Source organism: Lepidochelys olivacea, assembly GCF_965140295.1.
Source record: "Lepidochelys olivacea isolate rLepOli2 genome assembly, chromosome: 2".
Classification (NCBI taxonomy): Eukaryota; Metazoa; Chordata; order Testudines; family Cheloniidae; genus Lepidochelys; species Lepidochelys olivacea.
In genome coordinates this window covers 205,368,746-205,388,383 of record NC_140412.1, presented here as the reverse complement: position 1 = coordinate 205,388,383, position 19,638 = coordinate 205,368,746, and the positions used below count along the sequence as shown (strand labels likewise).

The window sequence follows — 19,638 nt, the reverse complement described above, 5'->3', positions numbered from 1 at the left end:
GGTGTGGCTTAGTGTTGTGGCATGACTTACTGTTTGAAATAAACGTTGTAAGCAAGAGACTCCAAGGTGTTGACCTTGATATATCTGGAGCAATGGAACAACTGGACAAAACAAAGTCATCCTTACAGTCTTACTGGTCAGATGAGGGATTTCAAAATGTTCTGAAGAGTGCACAGAAGTTGGCAGAGGAACTTCACACTGAAGCTATTTTCCCACCAATTCAAGAATACAAGAGTCACCGAAGAAGACGACATTTTGATTATGAGGCATGGGATAATCCCATAAGAGACCCCAAACAACAATTCAAAGTTGAATTCTTTAACCAGGTGCTAGATTGTGCAATACAGTCAGCTGAATGTTTCATGCAGCTCAAGGGACACAGCAGTATATTTGGGATGTTGTATTCCAAAACTCCTCACTATAGCTGAAGAAGACCTACACCAGCAATGCAGGGCACTAGTCAGTGTTAACACATAATGACATGCATGATATTGATGCGAGCGATTTAGGTGATACATTTCAGCAGGATCAACTCCAAAGGCTGTTCTGAAATATATGTGCACAAATAAGATGACTACCCTCTTTCCAAATGCTTTTGTTGCACTGCGTATACTTCTAACACTTCCTGTAACAGTTGCCAGTGGAGAACACAGCTTCTCCAAGCTGAAGTTAATAAAAACACATCTATGCTCCACAATGACACAGGAGAGACTGGTCGGCCTTGCAACCATCTCAATAGAGCATGAGCTGGCCCAGACTGTGGACCTTCAGGAGGAAGCAGTTCAAATCTTTGCAACCAAGAAGGCACAGAAAGCACTACTTTGATTATTCAAACAGATAAAAATGCTAGTGTTTACTGTGCAGACAAGAAAAGTTACGTTTGCTGTGCAGGCATTTGAAAATTAAGTGTTACTTAAAATTTTTGAACAAGGCATTTGAAGTTGTTAGTTCTCCTTTATTGGGACAGGTAGCAGAGGAGTAGAACAGGAAGAAGGCAGAATTGAGACCTTTCTAAATTTTGGCCCAAGTGAGGGGGCATGGAAGCATCAATTTGAGCTCCCCGCCTCAGGTGCCAAAATGTTGTGGGCCGGCCCTGCTGTCATTTAAAGGTGGAAAGAAGGTTAGCTTCAGTGTTATCAAACTACTGAAGGGAAGCAAGCACATTCAAAACACAACTGTTTAAAACAAACCACCCAAACTGAATCCCTAAAAGTAAATTGCAGTGGGATTCTGAAGTTAGGCCATTTACCAGCAGATGTTGTTATGGTTAGTAGAACTGGTTTTTAAGGATATTGGAGGATTAAACAAGAAGCATCTCTGAAAAAGGACAGTGATGTTACTTGTTTTATAATTTTGTCGATTATGTCAAAAAGCCTTAGATATTCTGATATCCGTTATTAACAGTTGGCTGTTGATTTTCTGAAATGTACTTAGCATCTTTGCTATTGTGGTGATGTCACATGATGTTACAGTTACCTGCCAGTAGCAGGGTTTGAAGTTAAGGGAAAAAGCTACCTGCTGTCTATTCCAGTCTTTTCCTATGCTGACATATTCCAGTCTTTTCCTATGCTTTTCTTTTTGCAAATACAGACTAACACGGCTGCTACTCTGAAACCTGACGTATTACTGTGGCTCTTTGGCAATGTACATTGGTAAATTCTGGCTGCTTCTCAGGCTCAGGATGGCCCCTGTTCTAAATCATATACTGCAGGAAAAAGTTTTGATAAACCATTGTTCAGTCCTGGTGCCTTATGACAAGACACTTTTATAGAATCCTATATTAAAAAGTTGCAGTGAACTGTGCAGATAAACGCTACAAAGTTATCACTAATTGAGAAATGTTAAAAGTAGCAGCAGCAGCAAACACTTCTTAAATCTGAAATTGGGCATTTTAAATAAATAATAAATGCATTCTATTTCTGAGGGATCTACTTAAGAAAGCTCTGCCTTCGATTTTCACAAGAGTATAAACAGGAGACTTTATTCGGTAACCAGCCAATGCAGTTCTTAGTGAAAGCCTAGGAACATACAGTATAATCAGTCAGGCATACCGGATTGTTGCCATTTTAAAGAATTCACAGTGGGAAAAAAAAAACCTTTCTAAAATCAATACATAAATCCAGTGTATGTCAAAGTAAGATTTTTAAATGTGAATGAGAGATTAAGAATACTTGTAGAGCTGCAGGAGGCTGCAACATCAGTAAAATGCATCCTGAAAATGAGATCAAGAGTTATGGTAATCCAATCTCAAAAAAACCAGAGGCATGTACTAACAGAAAGACATATTGGTTCATTGGGGGCCTAATGCTGAAAGTGAAGCCAAGGGGGTTTCCTAGTTTGTTTTCTTGTACTATTCTTGATCACTTTGCTTTTGTCTGGTCAGTTGGTGCAGCTGCCTGTTCAGATAGTAGGTGGTTTTGAATCTTAAAAGCTATATTCTCACCGTATTATGTAACTGTCTGCACCTTCAGATGAAAATGTACTGCTCAGGCTTTTATAAACATGAGTCTTATTGAGGATATACAAATCACTATAGTGCAATATTATGCTTATTGTATCATCATGCTGTACATTCATCGTTTTTAAAGGTAATTTTTGAATCGTTAGGAAAGATCAGGGTGTGTGCAAGTGTCCTAGGCACTTTGCTTTATAAGCTTTCCCTTGCTGTCCAACCAGTATGCCCTCAGTGATGACCTGGAGGGACAACTTGTAAGGGTGAGAAGATAGTTGTCTCCGTGCCTGTTCAATTCTTTGCTATCTTTGATATTACAATTTTGGTTGTGATTTTTATGCTCTGGGCACCTGCCCCTTGGGAGCAAACTGTGACCAACCCATTCCACATGGACGGCTGAATGAGAAAAAAAACTTAAAAAAAAAAAAAAAATTAACTAGAATTTGATGGATATAAAATATATACTCAAAATTAACTATGTTTATAGTTTAGGATAAAGGGGAGATGTTTACTGGATATTGGAGGTTTTGAACTGTTTTCAAACCTGATGCCTGTTGATTTACAGATGAAAGCAATCAAGTTGAATAATAAGAAACTGTTGAATAATTATTTTAAATTGAATTTTTTCAGGAGCTGGTGACTTTGACCAGGGAACACCATGGCCCACACTACCATTTTTGCTGCTTTTGCTGTTCCTCAGTTACTGAGAGGTACTGCTCGAATTTTCCCCACTCTTTCTGCATTGTTACGGTTGAAGTACTCTGCTTTGTTACACTGCACAATGAATGGGTAGGTTATCAGTCTACAAACACGACTAAATATTTTGTTTTTAAAGAGATTGTGATGATAAATGTCATGAGTGTCAGAGGCTGAACAAACTTTAAAGAACTATAGAAATACTCTATCAATCACCTGGTTGTATTTTAAAGACATTAGTAAATAAGGCTGGCTGTCAAACAAGAATTCCATTCACAAAAAATGTTGAGGTGTTCAAACTGGGTTTTTGAAATCTTTCAACAATTTTTGTGAAAAAACATGAGAGGGAGACATGAATAACCTAGTGCTTAGGGCACTTACCTGGGTTGTGGGAAACCCTGGTTCAAGTCCTTGCTCTGCCTGACCCAGATGAGTGCCCTAACCACCAGGCTATAGAGTTAGTCTCTGTCTATCTCTACTATTAGAGTTGTTCCATTTTGTATAACTAGGTAAATATTCATGGACAAGAGGTTCTACAGCCCAGTGGTTCTCAACCAGGGGTACATGTACCCCGATGGTACTCAGAGGTCTTCCAGGGGGTACATCAACTCATCTAGACATTTGCGTAATTTTACAACAGGCTAGATTAAAAGCACTAGCGAAGTCCGTACAAACTAAAATTGCATACAGACAGTAACTTGTTTATACTTCTCTATTTACTATATGCTGCAATGAAGTATAATGTTTATATTTCAGTTGATTTTATAATTATATGCTCAAAATTAGAAAGTGAGCTATTTCAGTAGTAGTGTGCTGTGACACTTGTATTTTTAGGTCTGATTTTGTAAGCAAGTAGTTTTTTAAAGTGAGGTGAAACTTGGGGTACACAAGACAAATCAGACTCCTGAAAGGGGTACAGTAGTCTGGAAAGGTTGAGAGCCACTGGTGGTTAGGGCACTCACCTGGTATGCAGGAGATCCAAGTTCAAGTCTCTGCTCTTAATCAGGCAGAACATGGACTTGAACTTTGGCCTCCCAAATTACCGGTGAGTATTCACCAGGCTTGGTTGTTACGGTGTGTGTGTGTGTGTGTGTGTGTGTGTGTGTGTATCTCTTTCTCTAGTTGTGACCAGAATTTCCACCCTGGACCAGAGAAACCTGTGTGATGAAAGTTTTGTCAAAACAAATGTTTCTGTGAAAAGTTTTGTTTTTGGAAAACGAGTATTTTCTGTTGAAAATTTCCCAACCAACTATTAGCATTCTAAGATTAAATCTGAGGTGAGATTAGTGTCTGACTTCTTTTAATTTTTGTTTAAATTAACATAGTGTAGAATGGCAGATTGATTAAAGTGGTTACATTGTCAATAGAAATTTCTACCTTTTAAGCGAAGCACTAATACTTTGCAGTTGCAATAATGATGTTAATCTTGATTTGCTTTTTGTTGAAGCACAATGAAATCCAAAAGGAAAACAGATCATCTGGAGAGAACGGCAAATAACTTTCGACAGGAGGTTAGTGTTCTGTTCTACAGAAGGGAAATATTTTTTTTGTGTTATGAAGAGACTAGATAATCCTATTTGATGGTGATTAGGCTTCTTTTTTTTCTATGAGATTTTGTGCCATTTGTCATTTTTCTTTTTTGTATTTATATTACGAAGACACTGTTATAAAAGGGCATGTTTTCTTTTGGATGGGTGAAACAAAATGATGTTAAAGAATCAGTGTCTGTCATTCCTTTTTGACATGTTTAATCAGGAATTAGTCGTCCCCTAGTTCAGTTTGGATTGTTTTAGTTAAGGAAATCTTAGGCACTTATTGTTTTGTAGTACCATCATTGATACATAGGCTTTTAAGGAACCATGCGATTTTCCCCTGTTTTTAATTTTATTTTCTAGTGTTTTAAAGGTTACCTGGAAAGGAAGAAAAATAGCTCTTGCCTTCTTATTTTATGATGTATAAAGAAGGGCTGAAAAATTCAGAGATCATTTGGTGAGGGAAGGATTTTTCTTTGCTTGTGTTAGGTTATAAATGTAAGGAATGTCAAGTCTTGTCCTTCATCAGAACCAAAGAACATCTTCGAAAGGTATCTGATACGTACAGTAACTCCTCACTTAACGAAACATTAACTGGGACGTCATTATTAGGTCGTTGGTCTATTAGAGAACATACTCCTTTTATGTCCTACATTGTTCCCTTAGAATGTTGTTTGGCTCCCGCTGCTCCACCCACCCGGTGCTTCTGCTGGGGAGTGGGGAGAGAGCACGGGGGCTTGCCCCATTCCGCCTTCCCAGCGCTCCTGCTGGAGTCCACTTGCCCCGACTTCACTCCCTGCTGGAATGCCGGGCAGGCGGAGTGGGGCAAGACCCCATGTCCTGACCCTGCTATGCCCCTGCCTCAGCCAAGCTTCACAATCGTCATTGGTGGGTACAGTATTACATGGTTTGTTTAAAGTTATTTAAAATTTATACAGTATATGTATATAATGTCTTTTGTCTGGTGAAAAAAATTTCCCTGGAACCTAACCCTCCCTGTTTACATTAATTCTTATGGGCAAATTGGATTTGCTTAAAGTTGCATTTTTCAAGAACATAACTAGGATGTTAAATGAGGAGTTACTGTATTGTGAACTTCCCTATACTTTGATTTAAGGGATGAAAGTGCTGTATCTTTAACATACAATTTTTTTCTTTTGTTTGTAATAAATTAGTTTAAATAAGTTAACAAAAGAGTTGTAAATATTCTGAATATAAATAACTTGCTTTCTCCATTAATAAGGTTTCACTACTAAAGTGATTCTACATCCTTTTTTGAATTTCAATGTGTCTGGGAAGTGGAGGTGTGTTAAGGGATGGGCATTGGTTAGCTTGAAGAGGGTATGAAGAACTGTGCAGGGCAAGTAAAGGAAGGATGGTTCAGTGCTGCTACCTCAACTTTCTGGAACATCTGGGAAATTTTTCTCCCATGCTGAATTTATTCTTAGTTGTTACATGTTGTCACTTGATTTCTGACCGGTTAGAAACTGGTCAGTTCAAATCTCCTGTTTAGCTGTATATCCTATGTAATTCGCTTCCGTCTCCACATTACCTTGCTTGGTTTTTGTAATACTTTGGAAAGATTAGTGTAGGATATTTGTGTTGCAGTAATGTGGATGAATACACTAACTATCACATACTCAAGGATGTAGCATAAGTAGCAAGTGCAAGAAAGAGGAGCTGAAACTTTGTCCTCTTTCAGTGAAATCCAGATTAAAAGACCCAGACATTCATTTTTTTTTTTCTTCTGCCAAATCTTGATCTGGGCCAGTTGGTTACTCTTGTGGATGGTGAGAATCTTCTTTGAAGGTCCTTGATCACCCTACATCAAACTTAGTTTTCTGCACCAACTTACTACTGAATAATAATTAAAATTCCAGTGTTTTGTCAAAAAGGCCAAAGAACAACTCGGGGGGGGGGGGGGGTGTTGGGGAGGGAAGGGGAGAAGGGATGTCAAAAGTGTATGCACATTTCCTGCACTAAGACCTTTACATAGGAGAAACATTTAAATAGCCTACCTGACACTTGTCTCGTTAACCAGTGTGACTGCATTTCCTGTTTAATATTGTCTATTAAAGTGGAAAAGAAAAGTACACTACTCTAATTTTGTTTTAAGTTGGCAAGTGTTCTGTTCTTTTACTGGACAGTAGACATGTTCAAATGTTATTTTATGGAGAAATTCATTTCCTGTCATGTGTTTTAAATCAGAGCAAGACTGGTTAAAGTTTCATTTGTTAAATTATTTGATCTCGTACAGATGAGAAATGGCACAATCATGTGTTATAGGAAACATCAGACTGGGAGAGCTATTGCAGTAGATGGCATTAAACATTTTTAAAATGCTTTACAGCCTAGGACATAGACTGGCCTATTTACTAAACTAGTTATAGTAATTCTGTTTTGCTGAATTTTCAACAATAACTAAAAAGTCTGTGGGGGAAGGAGGATGGACAGGTATCATGCAAGTTAGCTGTTAATATTATAAAACAAGAATTGTATGTTTTGATACACATTGCTGACAGTCTGTTTGTATCCCTGTATTATTGAACATTAGTATGATTGATTGTTTTATCCTGTAGATCAGGTTTCTGAAATTGTATGGAGGGCTGGTTAGGGGAGGCTGTGCCTCCCCACACAGTCAGGTGTGGGCCAGCCCCCGCCCCCATCCAACCCCCCCTGTTCCCTGTCTTCTGATGGCCCCCCTGGAACCCCTGCCCCATCCAACCCCCCCCTCCTTCCTGACTGCTGCCCCCATTCAACCCCCCTTGTTCCCCGCCCTCTGACCACCCTGACCCCTATCCACACCCCCGACCACCACTCCGAACTCCCCTGCCCTCTGTCCAACCCTCCTGCCCCCTTACCAGTAAGGGTTCAGCATTCAGGAACATCTTAAGGCTGCCCTCCCTGGGACCCTTTCTACCACCCACTTTGTTTTCCAAGTTTTGCTCTCTGTTGTGAAAAGGTAATAGAAAAAGAGTCTAGCAGATCAGCTCATCTTCTCTAAGAGTTGGCTTGTGTAGTACCCCTCACAGGAGCTGGCAGGGTAGCCTTCTCTCTGCCTTGTAAACAGCTCTCACCTTCTGAGCTGTTCGGCTTCCTTTTAAGCTCCACCTTAATTTGGAGCATGCTCTGCAGCTGCGGCTGGGCTGGGTCATCAGAGCACAGAATTGCTCTTTAACCCCTTCAGCTCTTGTATGAGGTTTCCCATCACACAGAGAAAAAGTTTGGGAACCACTGGTGGTAGCCCCAAATTCACCAAAGATCACCTAACATCCAATTTAGCAAGCACAGTAATAGTCCCATGAAAACTGATGGAACAAGTACCTTGCTGAGTCAGGGCCATAGTGACTGTTTATAGTAGTTCCATTTTAGAGATTTTTGGATATCTGCAAAGAGTCTTTATTTTGAAGATTACGATTTCCACTGTCATTCAGTTCACACTATTTGCGGTGTGTGAATGTTGTACATTATAGATGTTCAGTAAAAATAGCCAGATGGGGATAATGTTGCACGTTTGTATCTAGATCAGGGATGGGCAAATTTTTTGGCCTGAGGGCCACATTGGGGTTCCGAAACTGTATGGAGGGCCGGGTAGGGAAGGCTGTGCCTCCCCAAATAGCCTGGCCCCTGCCCCCTATCTGCCCCCTCCCACTTCCTACCCCCAACTGCCCCCCTCAGAACACCCGACCCATCCAACCGCCCTTGTCCCCTGACCGCCCCCTCCCGGGACTCCTGCCACTAACCGCCACTCTCGAAACCCATCCCCTATCCAACCCCCCCAGTCGCCTGTCTTACCCGACCCCTATCCACACCCCCGCCCCCTGACAGGCCCCTCAGGACTCCCATAACTATCCAACCACCCCCTGCTCCTTATCCCCCGTCTGCCCCTTATCCAATCCCCCCACTCCCTACCACCTTACCATGCCATTCAGAGCATCAGGACTGGCATCCACGCCGCCTGGCTGGAGCCAGCCACACTGCTGTGCAGTCTAGAGCACTGGGGCAGGCCGGCGGCTCTCGCAGCCGCACTTCACGGCAGGAGCTCGCAACCCCACCACCCACAGTGCTGGCTGCACGGCGAGCTGAGGCTGCAGAGAAGGGGGAACAGTAGGGGAGGGGCTGGGGGCAAGCCTCCCTGGCCAGGAGCTCAAGGGCCGAGCAGGAGGGTCCCGTGGGCCGGATGTGGCTGGCTGCCCGCAGTTTGCCCACCTCTGATCTAGATTTATCTTACTTTTGTTTTAAGAGGTAACCAATAATCTAGAATGTATATAGTTACATTATTTTAATCCAGATTAAATTGAATTTTATACACAGGTTTAGATTAACCCTGATTAAAATTACCAAAAAATCTTGGAGTTGTAGTATACATTTAATGAGGTGTGGTTTTCTGTGTGATTCAATTATTATTTTGCCACTGTGGTGGATACTTCATAATGTTTTAAAATTATGAAATGCTATAGTTAATGACGCATAACTTCCACGGACAGTCTCGAGCACATTTGCTGAAAATGACACCACTGTAATATAATGATTCATTCTTATTTCTCTAGGTTATATCTCCAGCAAAAGTGTGTGGCATCACCAATGAATCTGAAACAGTTAAAAGACTTCGCTTGGCTGTCACAAATAAGGATTTTACTTTTAAAGCAGGACAGTGGTAAGACTTCTCCCTGATTTTGTGGTGGGAAAATTGCTTACAGAAAACCCAGGATGATGAAGTGATAAAAGGAAGATACTGGGATAATGCATCTCCATTATATTTATATAACATACTATTTTAGTCATAAATGATATATAAAACAGCTGATAAATTCAACCTCATAATTGTAAACTCTTTTATTAAATACATCCATATTTTCATACAAATAGAAAAAAAATAAAAATTAATATTTGCCAGTTTTCATTTTCATTCCTTCAGTGATGACCTATGGTTTATATCCATTAACTTTTTGCTAAATGAACATCTTTACACACTACTTGTATTCCATTACTCTAGCTGCACAGTGGAGCAGAGACTGAGTGCTGCAAATTTGAAAGTTAATTTTAATTTGGTTTTACAGTTTTCTAATTAAAAAACCCCAAAAAGTAATGTTGACCTTTGTCCCCCTAACGTTAGATCTGCTGGGTTAGTTTGGGTAGGCATATACTTGAAAACAAACTCAATTCACTGCTTAGGCCATTCTATGGATTAACTGTTGTGACACTTCCCAGGGATACCCAGGGCTTTATGGCTCCTTGCTACCACCTGTCTTTATCATGAAGAATCCTTGTCTGTGACTTTTGGGGGTCAGCTCCCCAATTCCACTGGCCATGAGCAACACAAGTACTCCCCTCTAAGCCTTACAAGTCCTGTAGTTACTCTACAAGTAGTAATTAGCACACACTAATCCTCTAGCCCTCTAATCATTTCACTGGAGTGACCAGCCCCTCGTTCGCTGGTTGCTTGCAATGTTCACAGATTTGCTTCTTCCAAAGAAACAGTACATCCCAGTTTACCAATTCCACCTCAGATTGCTGCTCTACTGAACATGGAGCTCTTAGATATATTTATGGTGAAATCAGGAATAAGTTTCTTTAACAAAGCATGGAGATTCAAAGTAATAGCAAATAGAAGTATTGGAAACAAAAATGGTTACATATAAAATAAAACTATAACACGCATGCTAGACCCTAAACATAATTAACAAGATATTTCATGTCTTATTAAGCTTTGCTCACCCAAAAATCCTTGCAGCGATTTATAGCTAGGCTGGCTGTGATCCTCCTTTTACGAGATAAGCATGCTGTCAGCTTGCCTTCTTGGTGAAGGACCTGGGGGTTTGCTTGCATCCAATATATAACAGACCCATCCTTTTTATTTATTCATAAACCAGAGCACCCCTCACCTAGGTGTTTGTTGCCTCCTGGGAATTCACTCTCTTGTAGATTTTGTACGCTCTTAGTTAGCGTGTGGCTCAGACGGTAAATAGGCATCTATTGTGAGGTATACAACACACAGATGACCAGACAAGGACATAGGTGTCTGTTACCTCCTGCCTGAATGGAACATTTCTGCGTTATGTCACCTGCCTTAATTCAAGACCTCAAGAATGTAATTTTTAGTATAGATATATAACTCCTTAAATATTACTTTGTGTACATTTTGCGCTGAGTATGATGACCAGTGGGTGAACTATTATGCATACATCTGACGGATACCTGTAAAAACCTATGCACCGCCTGTACCCTCTGGCAGTTGGCACCAAGCAGTCCCTGGGTTACAATTGCTATTTAAACAATGTTACGGTTTTAGGAGTGTTAGAATTTTTCAGGATCAGGAAGAATTTCATGTTTCAACTCAAATACTATTTTGTAGGATAAGTTATAATCTGGACCTCTCACTCTTGACAGTGAGAGACAAGGTGGATGAAGTAATATCTTTTATTGGACCAACTTCTGTTGGTGACAGAGAGAAGCTTTCAGGCTTACACAGAGCTCTTCTTCATTTCCCAGATCTGAAGAGGAGCTCTGTGTAAACTCGAAAGCTTCTCTCTATCACCAGCAGAAGGTGGTCCAATAAAAGATATTACCTCACCCACCTTGTCTCTCTGATATCCTGGGAGCAACACTGCAAACAACTCTTCACAGTGGTCCTTTAACTTTTTTTTTTTAAACTTCCTGTTGGCTTAGTCCAGCTGGAAACTGCTTTTGCTGGAATCAAAGTTTAACTGCTAGGGTGTTAACAGCATGTGCTACCAGTGTAGTCTTAATATCCAGACTTTTACATTTAGAACCAGAAAAACAAGATGTTGATTGCAGTAATTCTTGTTTGTGGAGCAATTTGTTGCAGTTTTTGCACATGTGGAGTGACGCATATTAAATTCTTGCTTGCCAGTTCTTCGAAAAACACATTTAACCATCAAAAATGTTTTAGCAATTATCACTCTGAAAAATGAAAGCTTTAATTATAATTACTCTTTTCATATTTTTTTTCCTTGAAAGTATTCTAAGGCTGTTTTTTGGCATGGCAACTTCTCTGTACTGGAAGCTATAAACTGAGGTCATGTTTTCTGAGGAACAGTGCCAAGAATCAACAATTTCCTGAATAGAAAACCCTAACATGTCAGTGACATGTGATAGTGAGATGCCAGAGCTAAAGTTTGTCTTCACAGCATAAACACAAAAAATGCAGCTTTCATAATCTTGGTTTACATAAGCAAAAAAAGTTGATTTGTTGTCCCAGGATATAATAGACTTTTGTTGTCTATCAAGTTACAAGTAATAATTAAAATAAACAAGAAGAGATTTATTACTGTAATAAGGCATTTTGAATGTGACAGATTGTGCATGCATATGTTTGTTTGTAAGTATCATGAAGGACAAAGGACCAGTAACTTTGAACTCATCTTAATACTTCTAACTTCTTATTCCAGCAACTGTTGGATATTTATCTCTTTTCTGAATCTTTGACTTTAAAAAAACTTTTAAGAGACAAAGGAGGATATGTGACTGAGACATACCTAAAAGTTTACAAATTCTCTTTCCTCTTTTTAAATGCAGCATCTTCCCTTATCTTGGCTTCCCCTTGTTGGATATATATATATTTCTAGAATTACTCCACTTAAACCATCACCAGTAGTGTATTACTTTGGAAGTCCTCCCATGTCTTCTCATACACTGTTAAAGTAAGGCAAGCCTTCAGAAGCAGCAGTCAGTTTAAGATGATATACTACAACATAGTACGTAGCCTACTAAAACATCTGCTGTCCGGAGTGAGCTAAGTTTAAAAAATTATGTATTTTTGTTTTAAACTACACACTTGCATAAATACTGTTTTAGAAGGTAAAATCTTTACTTAAAAGTCATGCTTTTTAATAATTTTTGAATTTAATGTGATCTCAAACAGGGTTTTAAGAAACTAATAATTTCTGCTGTCCATAACCAGAATACTTACTTTGGCATGATTGTGGACCATGATTTGTGGTTTAAGTGCCCTCCATCCTAGTCTGAGCATTCCAGTTTATTCCTTTCCTGGAGACAGTGGTACAGAGCTTTAGTATCCTCAGTTGAGGTGTTCTTTGGTATAGTAAGTATTACAGCACAGAATTGGATCATCTTTACTCAACTTCCCAGTCTAATTACTTTAGAGCCTGTTTACCAGAAGTGCTCAGTACCGACAGCTCCATTTGAAGGCAATGGGAGCAGCAGGCACTGAGGACATCTGAAATTCAGGCCCTTAATTTCTCTAGATTAGGCAGTCTCCTCAGGCCTCCTGTTCTGTAAAACAATGTTTCTCAGCCTTTTCAGGTAGGCAACCCAAAAAATGATGACCGTATATTTACTATAAAAGAGTAAAAAATGTATTAATGATAAGCCTATGTAATGTGTGTGTGTGTGTTTGAGAGATTGATGAAGAATACTTCTCTCTGAAGGGCAAGGGTGTGCTGTGAGTGGATATGAAAGATTTTCTGTGCTTTAGATAATAAAATTGTCAGTGCCTTGCCCCACCTGCCGTTTTATAATCTCTTTTGGGATCACAACCCACCAGTTGAAAACACTGCTCAAAAACACCCATGCAATAGAAGTTAAACCACACTATTGCCATCCTCATTTAACTAGCCAACTTAATAACTCATTGTGCATTATCTGGGGCTATTAAAGAAGCTGACAGACATAATTTTGATCAGAACTGAATATTTACAGCATTTTGTGCGGGGTGTCATCTCAGGCCTTAATTGACTAATCAGTCATTCTCCCATATTTAGCAGTCATTACCACTGTGCTCAGTTCACAAAGGGAGCAGCCCAACTGACTTTAACATAAAGTTTATAATAAGAGTCCAAATTTTGGTGTTTGCAGCAGAGAAGTGGGAATATTATTGATTACTTGAATATTAAGGCAGCTCTCTTTAGGAGTTTGAAAAGCACCAACAGAAGATTCCAAGTTAAGACCCTGATTTTCAAAGATGATGGAACACCACAACTCCCATTGACCTTGGTTGATGCTCATCACATCTGAAAATTACCCCTAGTTTTCTGAAGTTATTTAAACTGAACTATGAGTATCTGTCTTTCATTTGTGAGTGCAGCTGGATGAAAATGGAAGACAAAGAATTGTAATGTTGTTGAGCATTGAATTTGACTTTTAGCTGCTCTGAAAGTAACATGACCTTATTTTTCAATACGATGTGAAACACATTTACTAAGACTCCAAATTTTTTTAGTAGGCTTCTTATATTTTATGATATATTGTTGTTCTATAGCTTTATTAGTATCATTTGGGAATGATCCACATGCACAGAGAGAACCCCTGATGGCAAAGGCTTGTCTTGTAACTTGCCAGCCACTGATATACCTAGCATTCTATAACATGTTAATTTCTGAACTTTAAGTTCTTAAGCATGTGTTTTAAATTTAGTTTAGACCAACACACATTATAAAAATGCTTCTTGTACATTATCAAAATGTTGTATGTCACTAGAGGGTGCTGCAGTTTAGCATGTGAAGCACTATCACTTATTTTAGTAGCTTTCATTTTTTGACATTTAAAAATAAATAGGTATGTAAAGAATTTTTTACAGTCCTTTTTCTTACTCTCAGAAGAATGTATGTGTATGCCATTAAAATCTGTTTTCCTAAATTAGTTTTCCAATCCCTTTCCCAGTAAGGTACAATAGTTTGAAAATGAAAGGGAGTATCTGTGGTGCTGAAAATGGTGGAAACTGAGTCATCTGGCTGGACTATATTGACTTTTTAAATACATAGCTAGACTTAAGTAAATGACTAATACTTAAATGACTAATAGTATTAGTAAATGACTAATACTTTTATACATTGCACTTAAGCCTCAAGAACAACCTAGAAATGTGCCAGTATAATACAGATGTAATTTACTTTCTGGCAATCTGGAAATAAAAAGAAATAATCCTGTCCCTTTACATTCATAGGGGAAAAGAATTCTGATTTGATGGCATTACTCAAGCTGTGTGTTCGGATGCCAAATGCTTCTTATTATTAAGCTAGTAATAACAAGTGGTTACTCAACTTTGTAAAAAAGTTTTGTTCAGTTATTTTGTTATCAAAACATACAAATACAAAAACTGCTAGTGCACTATCTCTGTTGGGTTCTGAACCTTATAGAAATCAAAATGCACACGTTTTGGTAAACACAGAGTAGCTGAGATCAAGCCAACCGCTTTGTGTTGAAGGAAACTTGGCGAACATTCTCTCACATTGTTTTTAAAGTTCCTTTTATTTAATTGTTTCTTAGGGTAGATTTCTTTATCCCTGAAGTTGCCGTAGTTGGTGGATTCTCAATATGTTCCAGCCCTGGTCTACTGGAACAAGAGAGAGTATTGGAACTGGCAGTAAAACATACTGTACATCCTCCTGCTCACTGGATTCACACTCAGGTAAACGATATTTGCAGATGATTACACACTGAACAAGTCATTTTTCACTTAGAACTTGATTCTGTCCCGTTGAAGTCAGTAGCAAAACTCCTATTGACTTCAGTGAGTAGGGTATGGGCCCTTATTAATACACAATTTCTAAGCATCTCATTTAATTGGCCCTAACTTTCATCATGAATAAAATAATCTGCTTTGTAAGAGGCCGTGAAATAACGTAATTCGTGTGTGGTAACCTGAGTCTAAAGTTGTGATCTTCTAACTTGTTGGTGCCTCTCTTCTGAATCTGGCTCTTAGATACAGCTTTGTTATATTACATAGATATATCTAACATCCTGTATTTGTAGAACTTTCCAGCAATCATGTCTAACTGAAGGGTCACAGTTAGTAAGTTTAAATGTTTATACAGTTACAAATGGTTGACAGACAAAAATCTTGTTATAAAAGGGACCCTTATGTCAGTAATAAATAATTGGTAAAGCAACACAATACTTCAGAGCTGACAAAATCCCAATACTCTGGATTACACTTTGAGACAATTTAAAGCCTCTTTTTGTTTGTTTTTTTTCGTTTTTGGTCATGCCAAGAGTGGTCTGATTCTTTTCTCCCCTGCTGATTTGTGATGGGTGGTACTTGAGGCCTTGGAGCATTTTTTACATTCTACATTTTTACATACATTCTCCTATTTACCACAGTTTAATTGTGGTCACGAGATTTCCTTCCACGCTGTTGCTCTTTCGTTCAGATATCATTCCTCCTACTTACTATCCTATGCCTGTCGTCCATAGTTCTCTAAGTATGGCTCCAAGGTCTAGGCTAACAGAGTCTTCCAAGGTTACAGCAATTGCTGCTCTGTTTATTGACCAGAAGAGTCACAGTAAAAATCAAGCAGTGAGAATCCCCAGGTTGATCCTAACCCAGCAGTTACCATGTGACCTTGCACTGCACTTCTGCTGCTGTTAAATCAGGTTAGTTTCATGCATCACTGGACTTCAAAAGAAATGACTTGTTTTGAAAGGCTATGTAGAAAATGTAGGACCAATGTCACTGGCTACACACTTAATGATAGGAAACATCCCTGTATACTATTCCTTTGGTGTTGCTCAGTACGTACTACTGAAAGCCTAACTTAATTTTCCATTTCTGAGGCATCTCTGAAGCTGTTATCCCTCCTTAACACTGCTGTTGAATTTTTTAGGTGAATTCACAGGAAAATACTCAGTTCACATGTAAACTAGTTCAAACGCTGATGCTGCAGAAGAATCCTCAGGATATGAGCTGAGTTTTCTATTAAGCAAGTGCTTTATTTCTGTAATGAGGGAAGGGGAAGGAAAAAATTTAATGACCTCTTTGAATCTTGTGACATTTATTTGGTAGAGAAGCCATGAGATTTAATTAATTAAGGTTAACTTGTAATGCATTTTGAGATTCCAGGATATAGGACACTTTAGAAATGCTAAATATTATTTGTCTTATTTACTTATTGCACCTGATTTTTTCAAATTGATTTTTTCATATTTAACTTTTAATACCTTATTTATAATATATTTCATCTGCACATTTCTAGTACACTTTATAATCTTAACAACTTCAAGAAGATACACTTCTGTGGATGAAGTTGTAGTGTAGTTTTTTTGTTTTTGATCCATCTTCTTTTTCTCTCTGCCTAAGCCATTTCAATGCAATGCTTGCAATTTTAGTAGAATATGCTAATTCTATGCTACAGGGTGATGCTTCCCCACCAAATCATCCCAGAATTAATAGTCTTCACTAACATGGTGACTCTTAATAATAAGCTTCTTCTCTAATGTGGTTCCATTAGTAGAGATGCCTAGGTGTGTCTTGCTCATCTGTCAGTCAGGTTATTCCATTGGTCCCTGAACTGCACAGGGGGCTGCTGGTGTAAAAAACAGTTGCCTAAGTCAGAGCCACGCCCCACCCTGAGGCCTGACTGTGCTCATTCTACAAGAGGCCAAGGTGGTGAGGGATACAAAGTGGACAGGGATGGGCACTTTTGTCTCTCCCTGTTTTATTTTCTGGGAGAAAGTCTGTCTTCCCCTATTCCAAGTGGTACTTGACCTCTTCTGAGGCCTGGAAGAAAGAAGGTGCCTCTGTGAGGCATGGAAGAATTGAAAGAGCCTGCCAGTGTGTTGGGAAAAGGAGGAGGAATTGGGCTCAGAAATAACACATACGGATTGTCATACGGATTGTCTAATACCACTTGACTGACAGATAAGAGGAATTTACTCATTTGTCCACATTACACAGTGCAATTAGCAAGGAAAGAAACATTTTGGGCTTTAGGGTGATGATGGTAGCCACTGAAGATGCAGCACACCAATACGTGATATTAGCTGGCATGATATGACTTTCGAAGACCAATCCTTACTGATGATAAATCCGACTCCTCCAACATTTCTAGCACCATCTCCCTTTCCGAGCCTCACAGCGCTTCCATCCTTCCAGTTGACTTCCAACTCCTTCTTTCGTCAGGTTTCGCAGACACCGAGGGTATCGCATCTTATCCTTTTCTTCTTCTCCATCAGATGGTTTAACGTTTCCTCCCTTGCCAGTGACCTACAATTGTAAGAGTACACAGCAAGGGTTGTCCTTTTCCATGTTGGCCTAGCACCTGACATTTTTAGCAACCTCTCATTGCTCAATTTTTCCTCCACCACTGTAAAACAGTTCAATGATGCGCAGGGAACTAAGACCCATTTACTCATGTTGTTTTAGCCGTTAACGTCAAGCCATACCACTGGCTAGGCGGGCAGGCATGCATACCTCCTCAAGCTTAGCTAGCCTTCAACCTCTAAGGAGAATGAAAAGCGCTCTTTCCTCTGAGAGAGCAATCTCCCTCCCTGGATTGGATAGTCCGAAACCTTTGTAGCATGGTTAGACCTACCAGGGCATATGCCCCGCTACCATAGCTGTCAGACGGCCAGGGTCACAGCTGCACCACGATGAGGTGGTGAGGTAGGATTTTGCAGTGGCTTTTGCATCTTCAGATGGAGTCAAAAGCGACCCTCAAGGTCATCCAGGCCTACAGTTCCACAAGTGCAGGTGAGGACGAAGAAGTGGAAGAATTCTACCGAGAGCTCGAAAGAGCCCTTGCGCAAAAGTTCACTTACACTGTCACGATGGGAGATTTCAATGCCAAGGTCGGGCGAGGGAAAGCTGGCGAAAAGTTCATAGGGAGATATGGCAGTGGCGAAAGGAATGAAAGAGGAGAGAGCCTGGTAGCGATGGCAGAAACGAAAGAACTGTACGTGTCAAACACCTGGTACAAAAAGAAGACCGCAAGAAGGTGGACATGGATCGCACCAAACGCAAAGAGCAAGAATGAAATTAACTATATTTTAGTCAATAAAAGGCGCATCGTTCAAGATGTCTCTGTGGTGCAGCCTTTCAACACTGGCAGTGACCATCACCTGCTTAGAGTGAAGTTGATTTTCGACAAAGCAGTGGAAAAGCAGGTATAACAGATGGCAAACGAGAAACAGTGGCTGAAGACATTTGATGAAGCAAAGCTAAAGAAAGCGATTTCTGGGTTTGACTGGAGCCAGATGGAAAAGTGCGAGGAGAACTATAGTATCTTTGCTGACAAGCTGAGATGTTGCATAAAAGCAGCTGAAATTGAAAAGCTGAAGAAGGCGAAGAGAAGACTCTCGAATGAAACAAAAAGCTTGTTGGAGAAGTGGAGAAATGTGAAAAGGAGCTCTGATAATAACCTCAAGTACTCCATCCATTCTGTGCAAGCTTATATGTCGAAAACTGAAGGACAACTTTGAGAACTTCCGGAAAGAAAAGCTCCTCAAAACAGCTGACTCATGCAAGAGCCTCAGGTCATGCAAGCAGGAATTGATGCAATATAGATTGAGCGTAACAGCATTGAAGAGCAAGGACGGAGAGACGGTAATTGACAGACCAGGGATGGAGGAGGTCTGCAAGGACTTCTCTACAGAACTGTTCAAATCAAGAATCGACGTCCCTCTCCCAATGCTCCAAGAGTCAGAAGAACGCATCCCCCCAGTAATAGTCAGCGAAGTCCGAAGCCCACTACACCAGATGAAGAAGGGAAAAGCTCCAGGCAAAGATGGAATAACGTCAGAAATGATTTCTGCAGGAGGCAAAACGCTTTGGAAGGCCCTCACTTTAAGATTTAGTCGATATCTTGGAGAAGGAAAGATAACATCAAACTGGAAGGAGTCGAATACCATCTTGCTGCACAAGAAGGGCGATTAAGAAAATCTTTACTACTACTACTCTGTATACCTGCTCTCTCACATCTACAAGCTCTTTACAAAGAAGAACAGTCTCTCACAGAGTCTGGATGAACAACAGCCGAGAGAGCAGGCAGGGTTTTGAAGAAATTTCAGCATGATTGACCATATATTTACCCTTAGGCAGCTCCTAGAAAGAGCGAGGGAATACAGACTCCCGCTGTCCATTGCTTTCGTCGACTATGAAAAGGCCTTTGATAGCGTCGAGTTTAACGCAATATTAAAGGCACTCGCAGAGCAGGGCATTAACATGCAGTACATCAGTTTGTTGAAGGAAGCAAATACTGG

General features: G+C 39.8%; 1 protein-coding gene across 4 annotated transcripts in view; it reads left to right on the top strand.

Moving 5' to 3' along the window:
• The window catches only part of OXNAD1 (oxidoreductase NAD binding domain containing 1), a gene marked incomplete at its 5' end in the record, with an annotated part of 37,989 nt that overhangs the window by 5,790 nt on the left and 12,561 nt on the right, over positions 1-19,638 (top strand). For 3 of the 4 annotated variants that reach the window (XM_084621924.1, XM_084621922.1, XM_084621923.1), the window contains 4 exons: positions 3,083-3,241; positions 4,596-4,659; positions 9,231-9,337; positions 14,929-15,070. In XM_084621924.1, coding sequence (XP_084478050.1) covers positions 3,111-3,241; positions 4,596-4,659; positions 9,231-9,337; positions 14,929-15,070 — 444 coding nt within the window. The remainder of the gene's footprint in view (positions 1-3,082; positions 3,242-4,595; positions 4,660-9,230; positions 9,338-14,928; positions 15,071-19,638) is intronic. The other variant, XM_084621925.1, reaches the window with a different exon arrangement.